General features: G+C 32.6%; 2 protein-coding genes across 3 annotated transcripts in view; both read right to left on the reverse strand.

The window, feature by feature from the left end:
- LOC127700156 (signal peptide peptidase-like 2B) overlaps nucleotides 1-17,088 on the reverse strand; it is a 70,138-nt gene extending 53,050 nt beyond the window's left edge. For both annotated transcript variants that reach the window (XM_052203575.1, XM_052203574.1), the window contains exons 1-2: nucleotides 17,002-17,088; nucleotides 3,786-3,926 (exon numbers count right to left, since the gene is read on the reverse strand). In XM_052203575.1, the coding sequence (XP_052059535.1) occupies nucleotides 3,786-3,926; nucleotides 17,002-17,064 (204 nt within the window). In that variant the 5' untranslated portion in view covers nucleotides 17,065-17,088. The remainder of the gene's footprint in view (nucleotides 1-3,785; nucleotides 3,927-17,001) is intronic.
- The window catches only part of LOC127700167 (signal peptide peptidase-like 2B), a 231,364-nt gene that overhangs the window by 195,157 nt on the left and 13,005 nt on the right, over nucleotides 1-23,202 (reverse strand).

Here is a 23,202-nt window from a genome sequence, read left to right on the forward strand (position 1 = left end):
TGTTGACTGGCTAGTGATTACAGTAGTAACTACTTAGACTACTCGGCCACCGAGGCCCCTACTTTAATAGAAAGAATGCATATATGTATGAGATGAAGAAATACAAAATAAAGAATTATAATAAAATATATTCTTGACTTGTTCCCTTTTCTATGTATAAATGTTGTTTTTTTCTTTTTGTTACTCGTTTTTGTTTTAGCGAGTCAAGCCATTGCATGAATAACACACATAGCCAGTGATAGCTGAGAGGGTCAAAGAGTAGATTGTTACCCTGAGAAAACATTGTCAACCAAGGCAAAGTTCTATCACCCTCTCAGATAAGTGTACTTTAATCTATTATACTGAATGTTCGATCATTATTCATCTTTTAAATTGAAAATGAAATCAATAAACTTTGACATCTTGTGTATAACAACAATCCATATTTATTAAAGCACAGGACTGATCAAGCGTCTTTGTGAAGGCTATTAGAATATAAGCCATGACTTGATGTGATAGAGTAAATAACCAGCCTCGTATTAACCAATCAAAATCTGGCATTTTGACATGAAGTACATGTATAATAATTCAAAATGTTCAATATCCATGTACATAGACCTAATTAGTGTTGAATATATAATGCATCATCATGATCATGGAAATACTAGTGTGTATTAAATAAGTAACACATGTTCACAAAATAGCTGGTCTTTCAAAAACACTTATAATAAGCCTATTCACACTTATAAATATTTAATCATGTTAATTATAAAAGTTGAACTGTTTCTGTTGTAAACAAATTTCATTAAAACAAAATATTATGTCCAGCTGTATTCAATATTTAATACTGAATAAAATTGAAATGAAAAACACTTAAGAAGAAATATTTTTCATTTAAGAACTGAAAGCTTCTTTTCGTAATTTTATTGGGATGTTAAAGCGTTGACCAAAGCACAACTTAATAATAATAATACATGAAGCACGGAAGCATTGTTACCAAATTTCACATTGCTCTAATTCCTAGTTCCAGAAAACTAGAGGCTCTACAGAGCCTGTGTCGCTCACCTTGGTCTATGTGCATATTAAACAAAGGACACAGATGGATTCATGACAAAATTGTGTTTTGGTGATGATGATGTGTTTGTAGATCTTACTTTACTGAACATTCTTGCTCCTTACTATTATCTCTATCTATAATGAACTTGGCCCAGTAGTTACAGTGGAAAATATTTTGTAAAAATTTACAAAAATTTACAAAATTTATGAAAATTGTAAAAAATTGACTATAAAGGGCAATAACTCCTTAAGGGGTCAATTGAAAATTTTGGTCATGTTGACTTATTTGTAGATCTTACTTTGCTGTACATTATTGCTGTTTACAGTTTATCTCTATCTATAATAATATTCAAGATAATAACCAATAACTGCAAAATTTCCTTAAAATTACCAATTCAGGGGCAGCAACCCAACAACAGGTTGTCAGATTTGTCTGAAAATTTCAGGGCAGATAGATCTTGACCTGATAATCAGTTTTACCCCATGTCAGATTTACTCTAAATGCTTTGGTTTCAGAGATATAAGCCAAAATCTACATTTTACCCCTATGTTCTATTTTTAGCCATGGCGGCCATCTTGGTTGGTTGGTGGGGTCATCGGACACATTTTTTAAACTAGATACCCTAATGATGATTGTGGCCAATTTTGGTTAAATTTGCCCCAATGGTTTCAGAGGAGAAGATTTTTGTAAAAAGCTAACAACGATGGACGACGTCGACGACGATGACGGACGACGGACCAGGGGTTAAAAAAATTTGTTACAGCTCACTAGCCCAGGACTTATTGGTAGCAGGATTTTACTAGCCCTGTTGAAAGAGCTGCTAGCCCATCAAAACTGACCTGCTAGCCCGAGTATACCTTTCAAATTTAGAGTGGGTGTCCCTTGTTTTGAATGCGGCATTATACACGGTATTTGATAAAATAAATCAAATAATTTTTTGTTTTATTAATTATAACAAGGATCTCAAGACATCTTTTTGGATATCCCTTGTACTATGGGTTGTTAAATATTTTCGGGCACAGAAAACATGTTCATTGATATTGTCATGTTAAACCAGTGGTTCAATTCGTATATTTGTTGTTCCCACATACAAAGCAGACTTTTTATCAGCGAGATCGGGAAAATAACGGCAATATTCACAAAACATCATCTCTTGTTTATCATCAGTAACAGTCGACCTTGCCCATGGGGAATCTTTCTGTCCATGACACTATAAATGTTTTTTTCCGCTTTTCCTGGTCGTATTTGGCATTTTTTGGGATAAATTTTCAGCCTCATTACCCCTTCATCTACCGTTTTTCGTTTAAAAACTGACAAAGTTCCTGTGGTGGCCGTACTAAAATGTTTAGAAATAATTTGTGCATGGTTTCAAGCTCAAATTAACAGCTGTCCGACAAGACAGGTCAATATCGATCATTACATCATACACCCAAGTACCATTAATTGAAAATCTCGGCATAAGCAATGTACAATACCCCCTGTACTGAGAAATTGATATTGAAAGTACGTGAATTGCGATCAATACATGATACCGGTCCACCCAGAGTTAGTTGTTCTATTTTTAAAACATGTACAAAATCGGTTCAAATTCTTGGAATCCCGGATGACGTACGTAATTGAATCTGATTGGCTAAGATAGAATAGTGATGAGGGGATTTTCCACTTACTATTTTGGAAATGCCAAGAATTATTTGTTACTAGTCTGTCGGGCATATTTGGTTACAAGTTTTAATTGCCCGAAGTGTAAAAGTCTAGTCCCGGGCGTCGGGCTAGTGGATTTTTTAACCCCTGCGGACGCCAAGTGATGAGAAAAGCTAACTTGGCCCTTCAGGCCAGGTGAGCTAAAAACGGCAAAATTTCCTTAAAATTACCAATTCAGGGGCAGCAACCCAACAACGGGTTGTCCAATTCATCTGAAAATTTCAGGGCAGATAGATCTTGACCTGATAAACAATTTTACCCCAATGTCAGATTTGCTCTAACTGCTTTGGTTTCAGAGATATAAGCCAAAATCTACATTTTACCCCTATGTTCTATTTTTAGCCATGGCGGCCATCTTGGTTGGTTTCAGAGGAGAAGATTTTTGTAAAAGTTTACGGACGATGGACGCAGGACAACGGATGCCAAGTGATGAGAAAAGCTCACTTGGCCCTTTGGGCCAGGTGAGCTAAAAATGTGACAAAAAAAATGAATATGTGGTCATTATGTGTAAGTCTTCCATAAACATGAAGTTGACCAAATGAGGATGTGTATCATATTATTTACAATGAAGCCCGAGAACTAATTTCAGGAAGGTCAGATTCGTAGTTCCCTCCTAATTTTTTGTAGTACATTTGTAGATGATGATAATGAATGGCTGTTAAACTTCCAGTGGGCAAATTAAATGCATATTCAAAACGAGAACATGTTCATGTAATATGAATATTAACCCTGCTTTGTACTAGACCGACATGCTGAGTCGGATTTTTAACTTGCTAGTTCACAAGATAACAGTCTGCAGAAAGACATGTCACCACAGCAGCCCACATTATTCTGACTCTGAGCCGACCAGTTTTTGCTCTATGTCCTTAATACCACATACTTAGCGGAGAAGCAGTAAATACCAATTTTAAAGTCTTTGGTTTGAACCGGACGGGTTTCAAACCCATGACCTCCTGAACTCAAGGTGAACACTCTACCAAAAGACCACCTAGTAAATTTTTTGTAGAAGAAAAAAATTCAAAAATCTGTTTGATGTGGCCTAACTTACAGCATTTTTTTCCTGTGATGGAAGAGGATTCTGTATACTTAAGTACTGAGGATTATACGTCAGACAGACAGGATCTGACCATTCTGTTTTTCCTTCCTGTCTTCCATATACCAAACCAATGTTGTTTGTTGATGCAGCTGCCTGAAAAATGTTTAAAAAAGGACAAAAATATTATGATTTAATATAAAGTATGTACGGTGTATATAAACAAGAATGTGTCCATAGTACACGGATGCCCCACTCACACTTTCATTTTCTATGTTCAGCAGACCGTGAAATTGGGATCAAAACTCTAATTTGGCATTAAAATTAGAAAGATCATATCATAGGGAACATGTATACTAAGTTTCAAGTTGATTGGACTTCTACTTCATCAAAAACTACCTAGACCAAAAACTTTAACGTTAACCTGAAGCGGGACAGACGGACGGACAGACGGACAGACGGACCAACGGATGAACGAATGGACACACAGACCGAAAAACATAATGCCCCTAGGTGGGGCATACAAACTAATGTGGATTCATTTATTTTCGTGGATACTAATTTTTCGTGGATTGAGGAAGAATTGTGTTTTGGTTTCTAATTCTGATATAAGTCCATATATATATATAGTACATTGACACATCGTCAGTGACAGAATGAATCTATTTCATAAATCATACTGATGACTTATTTATATAATTATATCATGTATATGCTACTTAGAAATAACCAATAACTGTTTAATTATTTTAAAAAAATAAAATGGAAGAGAGGTGATTACATGACATTACCAGGATTACTGTAAAATTTATTCATATTTACCATAGATGTGTACTCACATGAATTAATGAATGTCATATTAATAAAATTCAAGCCACCATGAAATATTTCTAAATTCTAAAATCATATTAGAATTAAGAAATAATTCATGGTGGCTTGAATTTTAAAATATTAAGCAAAAAGGGCCACCCTGTGGTAAAATCAATATGAATTCAAGCCCCATGAATTATTTCTATTTAAATAGGACAAAGTCTGCAATTCCTTTGGATCAAAACGCTCTAGATGATGGCAAATATTTGCTGTTCCCGAAATTTAACACAATGTTAATATTGATGTCAAAGATGAGGAAAATTGAATTAGTAAAATACTTGTACAGGTTTGGACGTATTTAAGTGATAAGGCCAAGAAAAAAAATATGTGAGTTTACTGTCACAAGCTGAAAAAAATAGGGTTGGTAGGTCGGTAATTTTTTAGGGGGGAGGGGAGGAGTTCAATTGTAGTTTCTTGACACAATTAACTACATACAGAGAAACAGAAGACACTGTAATGGTGTCTATCAGCTAGTTTTCTTCAATGGAGGACGCCATTGTTGTTTAAAACGGTAAATATGGTCAGTCAGGGGACTTATTGAAATAAGTGATTTTCAAATCACTTATTTAAGTAGCAAATTCGAAGTTTTGTCACAAATTGTGATTTTGTAGTTTTACCAAAATTTTAAACACATAGGTTTAGATAATATATTTTCATTGGTAAAATTGAAAAAAATAAACTTTTTGCTTCTTTTAAGCAGCAAGGTTTATGCCTTTGATGCAATCATTTAGCTGCAAATTCTATTTTAGTTGAAAAAATGCTATAAAAATGGCTTTACATAATGAATTGATACTTTCTTAACAGATTTTTCCCAGCAGTGGGAGTATTTTTCCTGTAAAATTCAAGGTTTCATCTTATAGATTATGTAATAAAATTCTACTGTTCGCGATCAAAATTTCACTGTTCGGGGGGGGGTGTTGAAATTAGTGGGGGTTATTAAAATAATGATACTTAAACAAGTGATTTTTATGTCATTATCCTAGATTTAGTACAAGGTCATCACCTGACATGACCCAGTCATCCTATCAACACAGATGTTGGTTCTGATAATTTTAGCAACATAATTAGTCCCTGGATCATTAGTATTCTATATTTAAAGCTACAATAAAATTAAATCACTTAGTCTAGTGATTAATTTGTACTACTTAAATAGGTGATTATCAAAGAAATACAACTCTTACTTCCAACCTTTATGGACATAAAGTTACTTTAATCAGTGATTTAGAAAATCACTCATTTAAGTAAGTCCCCTGACTGATGGTACCGGTGACAGAAAAGGCGGAAATTTCCAGGAAATTCAGAAAATTGGCAATAAAATAAGTTAGGGTCACGGCAATAAAATGAGGGTCATTCGGGTGACCGTAATCACACATATTTTTTTTTTTTTGCCTTATCCTACTTTTATTTAAGAAAATAGGCTTTTTACAAATTCTTATCATACATGTCATATTTTGTTTACGCTTCCATTTTTTGACGGCTTTCATGCATTTTCCCATAGAATGCTTATATGATTACATCATAGTTTATCGATGTCATTTACACCTATTGGCATCTGGTAACTCATTAATGAAAGCATACAACATGTGAGTATGATTAGAACAGCCTATCTAGTTGTTGCCAATCAGCTGACATATAATATACATGTATAGTTATTCAAATTTTACCACAGATGTGTACTTAAATGGGTTTGAAGAATGTTATATTAGAATGTGAATATTTACAAAGACACAGTTTTCAGAACAGTTACATTATAAATGAAATATATTTTCAATTTTGACTAGGCTAATTTAATATGTCTAATATATTTGGTATGCAACAGTTGTTTGCCGACAGACTAGCCTGGGGACCTGGCTCACTGCTGGACAGTAGAGCCAGCGGAATACAACGACATGGTTTCCTCAATTGGATGTTAGAATGATGCATTATGGGATAGCATCATTTCGTGACACATGGCGGGAAATATTCATATTGCCACGAATTTATTGAAAATTATTTTTAGTTTCATATGATATGCAATTTTCAAAAAATTAGGAAATATAATCCAAAAGTTATTGATTAACATCGTGAATCAGTTAATTAATGATTCAATCGATATATTCCTTGATTATAGAACATGCACATGCGCAGTAATTCAGTCCGGATGCCAGGCTACCAACAAACGTCAAATTTCATACAAGAGTGCACACGCTGAAATGTCTAGACTTCTTTACTAACCATTGATATCATGTTGATAGTTCTAAATATAAAGCTTTACTACAACTATCACATAAACTTAACATGATCCAAGAAAATGAGGTCAAAGTCAGATAAAGCAAACGAGAAATACATGTACACCTGACAATCATTCAATACACTAAATATAGTTGACCTATAGCTATTTGCCAAAGTTTCAAAGATACAGACCTAACAGAGAAAACTAAACATTGACCAATGAACAATGAAAATGGGGTCAAGGTCAGATGAACCATGCCAGGCAGACATGTACACCTTACATACACAAATGTATAATCTATGCATTAAATATAGTTGACCTTTTGCTTATCATGCTTATAGAATCTAAGAAACAAACTTAACCATGAAAACTTAACATTGACCAATGAACCACCAAAATGAGGTCAAGTTCAGATGATACCTGCCAGACAGACATATGCAGCTTACAATCCTTCCATACAACAAATAAAGTTGACCTATTGCTTATAGTTTAAGAAAAAAGAACAAAACACAAAAACTTAACACTGAGCAATGAACCGTGAAAATGAGGTCATGGTCAAATAAATCCTGCGAGACTGACATGCACATTATAAAATATTTCCATACACCAAATACAGTTTTAATAACCTATTTCATATAGTATTAGAAAAAAAGCCCAAAACTCAAAAACTTAACTTAAACCACTGAACCATGAAAATCAGGTCAAGGTCAGATTACACCTGCCAGTTGGACATGTACACCTTACAATAATTCCATATACCAAATATAGTAGACCTATTGCATACAGTATAAGAAAAACAGACCAAAACACAAAAACTTAACTATAACCACTGAACCATAAAAATGAGGTCACGGTCAGATGACACCTGCCAGTTGGACATGTACACCTTACAATCCTTCCATACACCAAATATACTAGACCTATTGCTTATAGTATCTGAGATATGGACTTAACCACCATAAACTTAACCTTGTTCACTGATCCATGAAATGAGGCTGAGGTCAAGTGAAAACTGTCTGACGGGCATAAGGACCTTGCAAGGTACGCACATACAAAATATAGTTACCCTCTTACTCATAATAAGAGAGAAATTAACATTACAAAAAATCTTTACTTTTTTTTCAAGTAGTCACTGAAACATGAATATGAGGTCAAGGACAATGGACATGTGACAGACTGAAACTTCGTAACATAAGGCATCTATATACAAAGTCTAAAATATAAAGCTTTGAAGAAGTTAGTTAACGCCACCGCCGCTGCCGGATGACTATCCCTATGTCGAGCTTTCTGCGACAAAAGTCCCAGGCTCGACAAAAAAGTGCTGACTTCTTGAAAAGAGGAATGATAGTGGAACCAAATCATGCCCACTGACCCGAAGGAAAGTAAACATTTCATTAATAAAGCTTGGGATTCATCGTAGAATTCACGTGGGTAAAATAGGTGATAAGGTACAAAATTCTTAAGGGTTCCGCGGAACCCAGTGTCTCGCCTACATTTGCTGTTAATCGCAGGCACAACAAAAATGAGGAAAAAATTTAATAAAAATATTCCTCTTTATACTATCTTTTGATTTTAAGTAGCTTCGGTCCAAGTTTGGTAAAAATCCAGGATAGTTTATGAATCTAATAAATGTTTTAAAAACTTAAACTGCAGACTATGTAATGTTAACTGGAAGAAAAATTAAGTCCATTTATAAGTAAAATACAGCAAAAATGGAACAAAATTTAAACAAAATTTCCTTCTAGTTACTAGCTTTTAATCATAAACAAGCTTCTGTCCAAGTTTGGTACAAATCCAAGATAGTTTAAGAAAGTTGTTAAAATTTTAAAAACTTTAACCACAGATTGAATGTAACGTTAACTGGCAGAAAAACTAAGTCTATTTATAAGTAAAATACAGAAAAAAAGGAATATTTTTTTTACAAAATTTACTTCTGGATACTATCTTATGATCATAAACAAGCTTCTTTCCAAGTTTGGTACAAATCCAAGATAGTTTAAGAAAGTTGTTAAAATTTTAAAACCTTTAACCACAGAGTGAATGTAATGTTAACTGGCAGAAAAACTAAGTCCATTTATAAGTAAAATACGGAAAAAATAGAATTTTTTTTTTTTAAATTTACTTCTGCATACTATCTTATGATCATAAACAAGCTTCTTTCCAAGTTTGGTACAAATCCAGGATAGTTTAAGAAAGTTATTAAAATTTCAAAAACTTTAACCACAGAGTGAATGTAATGTTAACTGGCAGAAAAACTAAGTCCATTTAAAAGTAAAATACGGAAAAAATGGAATTTTTTTTTTACAAAATTTACTTTTGAATATTATCTTATGATCATAAACAAGCTTCTGTCCAAGTTTGGTAGAAATCCAGGATAGTTTAAGAAAGTTATTAAAATTTCAAAAACTTTAACCACAGAGTGAATATTTGTGGACGCCGCCGACGGAATGTAGGATCGCTATGTCTCGCTTTTTCGACAAAAGTCGAAGGCTCGACAAAAATGAGATATATTTTATGATGGTATGATACTAAACCCCTAACGGGAGGGATTGTACTTGATTTTCATATGATGAAGACATAATCTTTCAATCAGTTTAATTGAGGTCTGGAGCTGGCATGTCAGTAATTGCTAGTAGTCCTTTGTTCATTTATGTATCATTGTCATTTTGCTTAGTTTCTTTTGTTACCTATTCTGACATCAGACTCGGACTTCTTTTAAACTGAGTTTTACTGTGAGTATTGCTATGTGTTTCTTTATTCTACATTGGCTATAGGTATAGGGGGAGGGTTGAGATCTCACAAAACATGTTTAACCCTGACGCATTTTTGCACCTGTCCCAAGTCAGGAGCCTCTGGCCTTTGTTAATCTTGTATGTTTTTTAATTTTAATTCATTTATATGTTTTGGAGTTTAGTGTGACGTCCATTTTCACTTAACTAGTACACAATTCTATTTAGGGGCCAGCTGAGGACCACCTCCAGGTGCTGGATTTTCTCGATGCTTGAAGACCCATTGGTGGCCTTCGGCTGTTGTCTGCTTTTTGGTCGGGTTGTTGTCTCTTTGACATATTCCCCATTTCCATTCTCAATTTTATCTCTATACATGCTATATATTATCAGTGAACCCTGTGGATAATAAACTAGGAATTGATAGTAAATAGTAAATACATGTAATTTCTAGTATATTTGTGTTATTATATATCACAGAAAAATGCAAAAATAATTGAAATTAAGAAAAAAAAATTTAAATAAGATTTTAGAAAAAAGACAGAAAGAGGCAGGGCTAAAAAGTCATGAAAATTGTCCTGTCGCCAAGTATCTATGACTTGAAAAGACTTGTACAGACTCTGTTCAGAATAACCTGACCAACAGGTCAAGGACAGAACATTCAGTGTGTCAGATTTTTCCACATTTTATATAATAATCATGAATATATATGTTTTTATGAATATTGATATAAACCATCAAGCAGATCAATTTCTTATATTCAATACATTAGAAGGGTGGTTTTCACCCACATACATGACATATACACATCAGACCAGAGTTTTATAGAATAGGTACATCTAATTTGGAACCTCGTTTGGTCAAAGTTGCCCCTGCTTTGACCTGGAGATTAATCTTAAGATCTTTCTTCTATTGTCTTTTCCTGGGTACAACGATTATCTCGAGAACTCCCAAAAGTACAAAATGAACCTGAGAACCAATAATGTTATGCATATATATGTATTGTCTTTTTATAGTAACGTCGTGAAAGTTGTGTCCCTTTCTGTGATGATGCATATTTGTTATGTGATGTAATCTGTCTTTCTTCTAAATAAATGTGCCATGGCAGTAGATGTGTTTTTGTTGCTATCAAGCGAATATTAGTTTAGCGGCATGGGGAGGCAAATATATATCCCTCCATGTACGTAGATATTAACCCAAAACACAATTTTATAAGATGCAATACTGCTTTTATTGACAGTTATGACTATAAATGTGAGATATTTGTCATTTCTACTTATCAAAAGTACAATTTAACTTCAGAAATTCAATGTGTGTGTCTTGTATGCAAGTTCCTTGTATAACAATATGGATAATGTAGTTATTCAAAAGGTAGACAACTATTATCTATATATATCATGTATATGTTATAAATTTCAAACAATAAAGTTATTATAAAAATTTTAAACTACAAAGGTTCCATGCACAAGGCACAGGCATACCTTAAGTAGTCCAGAATCAATTTGAATAATCATGTCCACCCGAGTCCAGATAGAAACTTGCATAAAAGACACACAAACACAAAATGTAAATAAGTCAGGAGCCTGTTGTTCAGTGGTTGTTGTTTGTTGGTGTGGTTCATAAGTGTTTCTCGTTTCTCGTTTTTTATATAGATTAGACCGTTGGTTTTCCTGTTTGAATTGTTTTACACTAGTCTTTTTGGGCCTTTATAGCTTGCTGTTCGGTGTGTGCCAAGGCTCCTTGTTGAAGGCAGTACTTTGACCTATAATTGTTTACTTCTTACACATTGTGACTTGGATGAATAGTTGTCTCATTGGCACTCATACCACATCTTCTTATTTATATGACATACATAAATCATATATGATGTTGTACTTTTATTGAGTAAAAATTCATAAGGGGCACCGCAGAACCCTGCGTCTCGCCTGCGATTGCTGCTGTCAGTGTAAAAGTGTAATGTTGACTTAAAAAGTGAGTCCAATTATTGGTCAAATACAGAATTTAAAAAAAAATTCAAACATTTTCTTTAAATGCTATTTCTTGGACTTGAAGATCAGTGTCTCATGAATGCTTCTGTCCAAGTTTCATAACAGTCCATGAAGGTTTACAAATTTATCATGTCAAAAAAATTTCATCCCAGACTGTGTAAATTTATGTTAACCATGTTGTTAACTGTTAAAAAACAAAGTCCATCTATCAGAAAAATACTAAAAATGAAAAATAAAATACATTTTCAAAGGTTTGCTTCACACATTATCTCTTAATCATTAACAAGAGTGGACACACTGAAATGTCTCGCCTGTTTTAGTGTTCATAATTGAATTTATGTTGAAAGTAAAAAAAATAAGTTTATATAAGCTTTACATTAAATTAACATTTTAATGATGAATGAACATGAAGTCAAGGTGAGATAAACCAATCTGTACATATTCAGCCAATTAATCTTTATGAAGGGACTGTCCAGAGTGAACTGTATTCTATGTTAGGTAAACATTCATGCATGAGTGACCTTATTTTAACATTTTCACACCTTCCAATGTTTTTGTTAATCACGGTTTAGTAATGATCCCTTAAAAGTTTTTATTATTTATTATCATTATTAATGTTATTTAAAGATTTTTATAAAATAATCTATTTCAATGTAAGTAATCAGCAGTTAAATAATAAAATACATTCCATACACCAAATATAGTTGACCTATTACTTATAGCATCTGAGAAGAAGACCAAACAACAGAAACTTAACATTGACCAATGAACCATGAAAATAAGCTCAAGGTCAGATGAAACCTGTCAGACAGACGTGCACACCTTACAATCATTCCATACACCACATATAGTTGACCTATAACTTATAGTATCTGAGAAGAGGACCAAACAAGAGCAACTTAACATTGACCAATGAACCATGAAAATGAGGTCAAGGACAAATGACACCTGCCAGACAGACATGTACACCTTACAATCATTCCATACACCAAATATAGTTGACCTATTGCTTATAGTATTAGAAACACAGACCAAAACACAAAAACTTAACATTGACCAATGAACCATGAAAATGAGGTCAAGGACAAATGACACCTGCCAGTCAGACATGTACACCTTACAATCATTCCATACACCAAATATAGTTGACCTATTGCTTATAGTATTAGAAAACAGACCAAAACACAGAAACTTAACATTGACCAATGAACCATGAAAATAGGTCAAGGACAAATGACACCTGCCAGACAGACATGTACACCTTACAATCATTCCATACACCAAATATAGTTGACCAATGGCTTATAGTATTAGAAAACCAGACCAAAACACAAAAACTTAACATTGACCAATGAACCGTGAAAATGAGGTCAAGGTCAGATGAAACCTGCCAGACTGACATGTATCCCTTATAATCATTCTATACACCACATATAGCTGACCTACTGCTTGTAGTATCTGAGAGACGGACCTAATCACGTAACTTTAACCTTGATCACTGATCCTTGAAATGAGGCTGAGGTCAGGTGAACCCTGTCTGATGGACATGTTGACGTTGCAAGGAACCCATATACCAAATATAGTTATCCTTTTACTCATAATAAGTGAGAAATTTACATAACAAAAAAACTAAACTTTTTTTTCAAGCAGTCGCTGAACCATGAAAATAAGGTCAAGGACATTGGACATATGACAGACGGAAAGTTCGTAACATAAGGTATCTGCATACAAAGTATGAAGCATCCAGGTCTTCTACCTTCTGGAATATAAAGCTTTATACAAATAGTTTACGCCGCCGTCGCCGGATAGTAATACCTATGTCTCACTTTCTGCGACTTTCGTCGCAGGCGAGACAAAAACCTCCTGCCAAAGTTTCATAAAACTCTATGAAAGATTGACAAAGTAACTGATGTGTAATAAACTATAACCCCAGAATGTATCTACTTGTTAACTGTAAAAAAACTAAGTCCATTTATCAGTAAAATACGGTTAAATAAAAATAAATAATTTCAACTTTTTTCATGTTTTTCTCTGAATACTGTTTTTGGGTAATGGTTGTAAGCAACCTTCTGTCAAAATTTCATAAATTTACCTGAAGATTTGACTACCAGTAAGTTATTGATGACTGAAAAACTTTAACCTCAGACTGAGTAAAAAACCAAAGTCCATTTATCAGTAAAATATGGAAATATAAAAATAAATATTTTCAAAATTTTGCTCTGGATACTGTCATAAACACCTTCTGTTTAAGTTTCATAAAATTCCATATAGGTTTGACAAAGTTATTGATGTCTAAAAAAACTTTAACCTCAGACTGAATCTGAATGTTAACTGTAAAAAAAACTAAGTCCATTTATCAGTAAAATACGGGAAAATGTAAATAAATATTTTTTAAATTTTGCTCTGGATACTGTATTTTGGTCATAAACAAGCTTCTGTCCAAATTTCATAAAATTCCATGTAGGATTGACAAATTTATTGATGTCTTAAAAAAACTTTAACCATAGACTGAACCTAAATGTTGACGACACCGATGCCGACGACGGAATCTAAGATGGCTATGTCTCACTTTAGCAAAATATATTTTGCAGGCTCAACAAAAATGATATATCCATCTCACTCATTAGCGACAACAAGTCATTGCAAGTGTCAAGATGCAACAAGAAGATGAATTTAACGACAAGAAGGTTTAACTATCAAAACAATAAGTTTATAAAAAAAGTCAATTAATTACAAGGTATTATAACTGTTTTATAAACTTTCAAATGTTGTTGCATTTAGTAGCGCTGCGTCTTGTAGTGAAATTTTAGTAAAAAAAATAATTAAAGTATTTATGAATCTGAACATGGTGTCACAACAGTAAAGTTATCTTGATAAATAAATAATGTAAATATGAGAGCATACAGAATAAGCTAATCCCTCAATCATCTGATTATACTAAGTGTCCATACAGAATGGCTTAAAAATCAGAGAACAAAGAAATTATCTCCCCCTCCCCCCCTTTTTCATTCCTTCAATCACTTAAATATGTATATCCTGTAAACTGTAAATATATTATCTTTGTCACAGAATATATGTATGCTATATATTTTGCTCCATTTATTTATAATTTTTACAGAGTTTTTTCCACATTCCGTTATGTCAGGGGCTTTTATGGCTTACTATTTGTTCACATCCTTGTCATTTGGTCTTTTGAATAGCTGTTCATTAAAAAAAAATGTTTTATGTTATTTGTGTTTTCAGTGTTATATGTTTCACATTCATATCATATTCATATTTCATATTTATATTCTACTTGACGATTGACGGCAAATTGTTTTGCGCTGTGTATTTAGAAACAGACTATAGCTTTGTACGCTATGTTTGGCTATAGGGACTGAATATTTAAATCACAACACACATATTTAAATTGAGTACTATAGAAAGTGAATGCGATACTATAATTTAATATTTAAATGATATATATTTATATTCAAATGGCATGAGCTATGCATGAACTCAAAGCGCGGGAATATTAACCATATATATATATACTAATAAGCACTTTTTGAAGTTAGTCACTGATCAATATATATCAGGAAGGGCGGATGCTGAGAGTCGCCGCTACAGGTACTTGTAAATTTATTTATTCTTTTGGTCATGTTTAAATATTCCTATTAAAGCAAAGATATTTTAGTATTTCAAATATAGTATTCAGTTTGGCTTGACTGAGGCCGCATTTTGGTATATCAGTAAATGTCAGATTATAGCTCCCCTGCAAGTGAATATTTCAGTTATGCATATTGTTCATATTTATCTGAACACATTGTAAATTTGGTTTACAATTTTGTATAAACAGATGCTAATTATAATAAAGTTATTTGGACGACTCATTTTATGCAGAAAATGGCCCACATTTAAATCCACTCCTATTTAGTCTTTGTGGTTTGGTGACTATATCTTCACCCAGTTGGCGATTGATTTGGTGTCCCATTTTTCCTACGACATCTTAAACATATCCTCGATAATAAAAACCTCTAGATCTTTTCTTGAACAAATGTTCTATCAGTATGATAAAGTAATTAAAATACATGTATATCAAAAAACAAACTTATATGTCATGTATGAATACATGTTTCTATATATTAATGATCTTTATTTATTTGAAATAATTATATCTAAATTTCTTGACGCTAATTTGTTTTCTTGTCGCTAAAATAGTCTTTTTGTTGCTAAATTACTCTTCTTGTCAGTAAATTATTCTTAGTGTCGCTTCTTGTTGCTAATTATTGAATATGTCTAGTGAGACCCTGACTTATATATAATAAGATATATATCTCAAAATCATAGAATTTTGTTATCTATAAAAGGAGTATTACTACATAAACAGTAAAGTTTTCGGGTTATATCTATTGGTTCTTGGGTTCATATTGAGTGTTTTGGAGTTCTCACAAAATCATTCTACCGTCTTTTCCTACGGAGGGCCAATGGTTCTCTCCTAGTACACAGTCAGAGCTCAGACATAAACAAGTCATTTTTTGTTTTTGACTTACAGAAGTCAAAAAATGTATTTATCATGAAAATGTCTTTTCATTTTCAGACTTATTTAAGTCAGAAAATGACAGACTTGTTTAGGTCTATTTATGTTCATCATGTTCATGAGAAGAAATATTTTTTTCTGTGGCCAAAGTGCACCACCTATGACATCATAAACCTGTCTGAGAGTTCACAAGGACCTGAGCTATCTATATTTAATTTATTATCTAATTGAACATTTTTCCTTAACATAAGATTATTTTCCTCATTTTGTGTGGTTATATATGGTTGCATTGTAAAGTAAATAAACATTATTTCTGTTTTTTTAGGCTCTCATGCATATTTTCTTTAGAAGACAAAGCATTTTCTTTCAATGTTGTCATAATTTCACGTAGATTCTTGACCTTTTATTAAATATGCTTGGGTCTTGAAGTTGACCAATTTTGGTAACTTATCGACTTGTAGGAGTCAATATTTGCAACTTTTTAATTCAGGTCAAATATTTCTTGCTTAACACTAACTGACTTATTGAAGTCATAATTTGTCTTAAATTAAAGGAAGACAAATCTTGAAACCTACAAATTTAGACCACTATGAGTATGAGTCAAAAGCAGATTTAGACTTATTTATGTCTGAGCTCGGACTGGTACATGTAGTACTTCGGCTTCCCCAACCATAATATTATAACAGACTATCTGGTGTCCTTACACTCCCTAGGTGTTGGGTTAGGGATTGTCCGTGGTGGTGGGTTGTATATTAGTTAGTGACACATCTCCATAAAGTGTACGAGGTTCCACTGTGTCATCGCAGCTCTCGGGGATCTCGAGTGCTTCGAATAACGGAGGAATTTACGTACATACACTCATAGTCATAGAAATAACAAAGTATTATAACTGTAATCTTAAGTGTTCTAACTTTACCTCTGTCAAAGAAATGAAACAAAAAAGTATGAGTATTTTCTTCATATTGTCATCATAATTCATTTCTTTTCGTTTCCCAGAATGTTTATACTGGGAAGCACTAATGACAGGACGATTGCCCGGATAGTGACAGGACGATTGACCGGATGAGATATAAATAGTCATAACTTTTTTGTTATTCGGTAGATTTTTTTAATATTTGTAGACCTTAGAGATATTAAACTATATTTTATGAAAATAAAACAAGTTAAATGAAAAAAAATATTTTTGAGCAAATAAAGTTGACCGGACGGTTTTCACACTCGCCGATATACGCTATACATATATTCAACTGGTCGACAACAGGTGTTAATATCTCTTTTGTTTTACAATATTTGTCGATGAAATTAAGGAATCTGTGAGAATAATAAATATATAATACGAAAATATAAACTTTATAGTAAACAAAAATGTTTTTCTGCAAAAAAAAATTGACCGGACGGTATTGACATTCGCCGATGTACGCGTTGATTATATTGAACTGATCAAACAAAGTGTTTATATTTTTTTTGTTTTACAATATTTTTACATGAAACTAAGAAATATGTGAGATCAATAAATATATGATATGAAAATATAAATTTTATAGTAAAAACAATTGTTTTTCTTCAAAATAATTTGACCGGACAGAATTAACATTCGCCGATAAATGCTTTAAATATATTCAACTGATCGACAAAAAGTGTTAATATTTTTTTTGTTTTATAATATTTTTTCATGAAATTAAGGAATCTTGGAGATCAATAAATATATGATATGAAAATACAAACTTTATAGTAAAAAAAAATGTTTTTCTTCAAAAAAAAAGTTGGCCGAACGGATTTCACATTCGACCGATATTTGCTTTAAATATATTGAACTGATCGACACAAGTGTTAATATCTCTTCTTTTTTTGCAATATTTTTAATAAATATATTATATGAAAATATTAACTTTAGAGTAAATAGTTTATATTACTTTAGAACAAATGGAATTGTATATTTGTTCAAATAGTAAAAATTGCGGCAACAAATTATTAGCCGATCCCTTCCGTCTGCCAGAATTATTCTGCCCCCTGCTCACCAACGGGGAGGTGGAAGTGGAAATTTCGAGCAGGATATACCTTTTATTTCAAAATTACATCGTTATTACAAACAAAAAATTCTAATTGCCAACTGATTATATAAGGTAATTCAATTAAATGTATTTGATGTCTCAGGTGTGAAAACTTTAATGACATGTTATTTGGCTTGATTGGTGATTACGACAAGTGTCTAAATTAGATTAATCTAATTAAATATAAGTACTTCTAGTGAACTCACTCAAATCAACATTTTGGGCTCAAAGTTTTTACTATAAAGTTTTTATTTTCGTATAATATATTTATTAATCTCACAGATTCATTTATTTCATGGACAGATATTATAAAAAAAAAGAAGAGATATTAACACTTGTGTCGATCAGTTCAATATATTTAAAGCATATATCGGCGAATGTTAATTCCGTCCGGTCAACTTTTTTTGCAGAAAACATTTTTTTTTTTACTATAAAGATTAAATTTTCGTATAATATATTTATTAATCTCCAAGATTCCTTAATTTCATGGACAGATATTGTAAAAAAAGAAGAGATATTAAAACTTGTGTCGATCAGTTCAATATATTTAAAGCATATATCGGCGAATGTTAGTTCCGTCCGGTCAACTTTTTTTGAAGAAAAACAATGTTTTTTACTATAAAGTTTATATTTTCATATCATATATTTATTGATCTCGTAGATTTCTTAGTTTCATGTAAAAATATTGTAAAACAAAAAAAATATAAACACTTTTTGTTGATCAGTTCAATATAATCAACGCGTACATCGGCGAATGTCAATACCGTCCGGTCAATTTTTTTGCAGAAAAACATTTTTGTTTACTATAAAGTTTATATTTTCGTATTATATATTTATTATTCTCACAGATTCCTTAATTTCATCGACAAATATTGTAAAACAAAAGAGATATTAACACCTGTTGTCGACAAGTTGAATATATGTATAGCGTATATCGGCGAGTGTGAAATCCGTCCGGTCAACTTTATTTGCTCAAAAAAAAATTTTTCATTTATTTTGTTTTATTTTCATAAAATATATTTTTATATCTCTAAGGTCTACAAATATTAAAAAAATCTACCGAATAACAAAAAAGTTATGACTATTTATATCTCATCCGGTCAATCGTCCTGTCACTATCCGGGCAATCGTCCTGTCATTAGTGCAACCCGTTTATACTGTACAAATCAAAATCGGGAACGGAGACAGTAGATATCCGTTCGGCGTTGGTTATCAAACTAAATTTAATCACACGGGAACCGCCTCTACGAAATATCCCTTGGTGTTCCCTGTGTACTATGATTTCCATTTTGGAACACCGACGGTAACAGAAATTCTACAAGGCACAAAATATTATTATATTCGTTTATTATAATCTCATTCCAAGTTAACCTACTGAAGCAGAGACATACTATGAACCATGTATGTAGTATATATGCCTCTGCCTAAAGTCATAATCAAATTAAATTAACAATCAGAAATATAAATCTAATGATTATTCCAATCTTCAACAATGGATAAGATGCATATCTACACAAAATGTCAGGCCCGAAATTGTCTTCATATACGGTCCCGACTCCGAGTTGTCCTTTTCGTAGACACTCATTAAATCATTTATATTGTCAAAGCTCTCCCATCACTGCTAGGTTAGTTGATCCTCTAAGTACCTCAGTAGAGAATATTTACAAAATTTAACATGTAATTTTTACATAACTTAATCTTTACACATTTGGAAAAATATAGTTCTCCCCGTTTGATGGTAACTTATTTAGTGAGAATTGGCCCCAAATTTCTGAGCCATATAATACAACATATAATACAATTGGCTTCAGTATGTGGTCAAAAATATGTAAAAGAGTTTTAATATTAGGTTTAAAATGAGTAAAATATCTTTTAATTTAAAAAAGGCTTTCAATGCTACCATACGAAGAGGGTTTGGCGCCAACAAACTAGTTTATTAACCCTGGCACATTCTGTTAGTGCCTGTCTCAAGCCAGAAGCCTGTAATTCAGTGGTTGTCGTTTGTTGCTGTATATCATATTTGTTTTTCGTTCATTGTTTTACATTTGTCATTTCGGGGCCTTTTATAGATGACTATGCGATATGGGGTTTGCTCATTGTTGAATGCCGTACGGTGACCTATATATATAGTTGTAAACTTCTATCTCATTTGGTCTCTGATGGAAAGTTGTCTCATTGGCACTCATACCTCATCTTCTTAGAGATAGTGAATATAATGCCGAGATATTTATATTTTTTCTTAATAAGTTGGCCATTAACTGTGTATTGTTCCTTTGATATCTTTCTGTGTTATTAAAAATAACACTTTGGTTTCTTCATGTAAATTTCCAGTCCCCATTTATTACAATAATCCATTAAATTGTCCAAACAATTTTGTAACCCAGATGAAGTTTCAGAAATCATAATGATGTCATCTGCATACATTAAACAGTTAAGGGTATTGTTGTTTAACAAAACTGGGCAACAGTTAGAATCAAAATTCTGTGGTAAATCATTTATAAAAACAATGTAGGTAACTAAAATAAACCCCTTGAAGAACACCAATATCTGATGAGAAGTTTTCAGTTAGTGTGTTATTGGGGCAGTGTCGTGATTACGGAGCTACCATTTGATTTTTATGGGAGGGGAGAGGGGCGCTAGGATGAAATTTGAAAAAAGGCAGGACAGGAGTTTTGAGTAATAAAAAAGGCAGGATGAGCAGCTTGGCAAAAAAAAAAGACAGGATGACAATTTATGTAAAAAATAGTCAGGATAGACTAATAAAAGGCAGGACCGGATATAGTGAAAAATAAAAAGGCAGGACAGAAATTACAACTAAAAAAAAAATGCAGGACAACATTTTTCATCCTAGTAGTCCGACAGTCGGTTAGTCGACGGTCCAATAGTCCGACGGTCCGATAATCCGACAGTCCGTTAATCCGACAGTCTGTTGGTCCGACACGAAGCCGTGCTGCTGCAAAGGATGTGGATCTCGTCTTCATATAAACTTATTAGTATACTGTCGAAACGCGAGCACTGTTTAAAATTGAAAAAGTGGAATGCGTTGTAATGGGATCCAAATTAAATCCTATACTGTTTGAACAATTAATCTAAGATTCCATTCCTGTTCATCATGTCGAAGTTGATAACGAGAATGTCTGTTTACATGCATGCATGCGTGTGCATGTAAAGTATTATGTGGTTGAATGTGAAATGTGACATGTATTAGGTGTATGCTTCTCATATCTGAGGGGCGTTAGCCTCGAAGATATGAGACGACTATATACATAGGATTTTTGTTTTTCTTTTCTAGATCTCTTGTTCTTAAAAGAGCAATTTGTTTTGATAAAATAGGAATGATGTCATTATCTCAAATTTTCTAGATGCAGTACCCCGTGCACTTTCAGAAGATGTTTCATAGTTTTGGATTTGGAGTGAAATCTTAATAAATTGCGTCTATGTTTCTATCATCAAAATGACACTTTATCACTGCTTTTGTATGGCAATATATATAGGATGAAATTTGAAAAAATAGGCAGGACAGGAGTTTTGAGTTAAAAAAAAAAGGCAGGATGAGACACTTGCAAAAAAAAAAGTCAGGACGACAATTTAGGTAAAAAAAAGTCAGGATAAATTTAAAAAAAAAGACAGGACGAATAGAGTGAAAAATAAAAAGGCAGGACACAGATTACAACTAAAAAAAAATGCAGGACACAATTTTTCATCCTAGCCCCCCCCCCCCCCCCATAAAAATCAAATGGTAGCTCCCTTAAAAAAACCACTCGGAAATGTAAAAGCGTACGACACCTTTGTTATCATAGGTGCTATTAAATAAGGGCACCTAAGATCACAATGTGACTGACTTTATACGTGGGTTGTATATATTCAGATTTTTACAACAATATATTGGTCCATTAGAATTACATGACGCAATGGGTTAGAATTCCAATGTTTGAAATGTAAAAATGAATCCAAATATATTTATTGTAAGCAGAATGTAATTTAAAACTTTTAACTACTTTTAATTGAATACCAGAAGAATCCGGAATGCATAGATATCTTTTCTTTCAAAACACAAGATGATCTCACAGTTCTGCGAAGATTAAAATATGTAACGGTGTTGAAGAAATCAAAGTTTATTTGAAAAGAGATGCGATAAAGTTGTAACGCTGCAAACCTTCTAATTGTCCTTCACACACGTTATCCTACTTGTAGTATTGTGAAGAAAAGCATAATTATTAAACTATGACTTTCAAAAGCTCTTTCTGTAAAAACAAATGAGAAGATATGGTGTGTATGATTATTAAGAGCAGAAATGCAGGCCCAGCTCAATATTTAAGATGTCCTTAAGGATGTTCGCTCCTCTTGTTTTTTTAATTTTTGCCAGTTATTCAGAATCCTCTAGTTTTATCCATGTAGTACCATTAAATTTTTTTACCTGATAACCCCTACTTTTCTTTTCATTATTTTATTAAATATATTTTAAAAAGCTATATTTGAAAATCTTAAAAAATCCTTGTTATTTTTTCATAGCTTTTGAAAGAAAACAAGATCCAATGTTAAATGTATGAAAAATCTAGAGAAAATTGTTTCCCGCCAAATTTTCAATGGCTTATATCTCGAAAAAAAGCACACGGACCCTTCATTTTTTTCTGCTTTTTTAGTCCCTTTATTTATATACTATCAATTGATAACAGTCTTTTAAAAAGCTTGTTATTTTGAAACAGAGTAGCAAACATCCTTAAGATAGGTACGTCAGTAACAATGAATTGATCAACTGCAGTAAAACCACTGTGTATCATCACCACTGGATATAGGTCTGGTTCTCTGTTCATTGTCTAAGATAAACTACTGTATATATACCAACATATAGGTACCCAGGTAGCTATACGCTGGTATTTGTACAGTAATGTTTTCTTAGACAATGAACAGAGAACCAGACCAAGGTTACCTATATCCGGTGGTGATGATACACAGTGAAAACTACCACCAATTTCAGACTACACTGGTTATCTAGTTTCTATCAAATATAACAAACAAAACAAAGTTTGATTAAATGTCAAATTCATTAAGGTAAGCAAAATCTC

The sequence above is a fragment of the Mytilus californianus genome, unplaced genomic scaffold (genome assembly GCF_021869535.1).
Source record: "Mytilus californianus isolate M0D057914Y unplaced genomic scaffold, xbMytCali1.0.p SCAF_49, whole genome shotgun sequence".
Classification (NCBI taxonomy): Eukaryota; Metazoa; Mollusca; class Bivalvia; order Mytilida; family Mytilidae; genus Mytilus; species Mytilus californianus.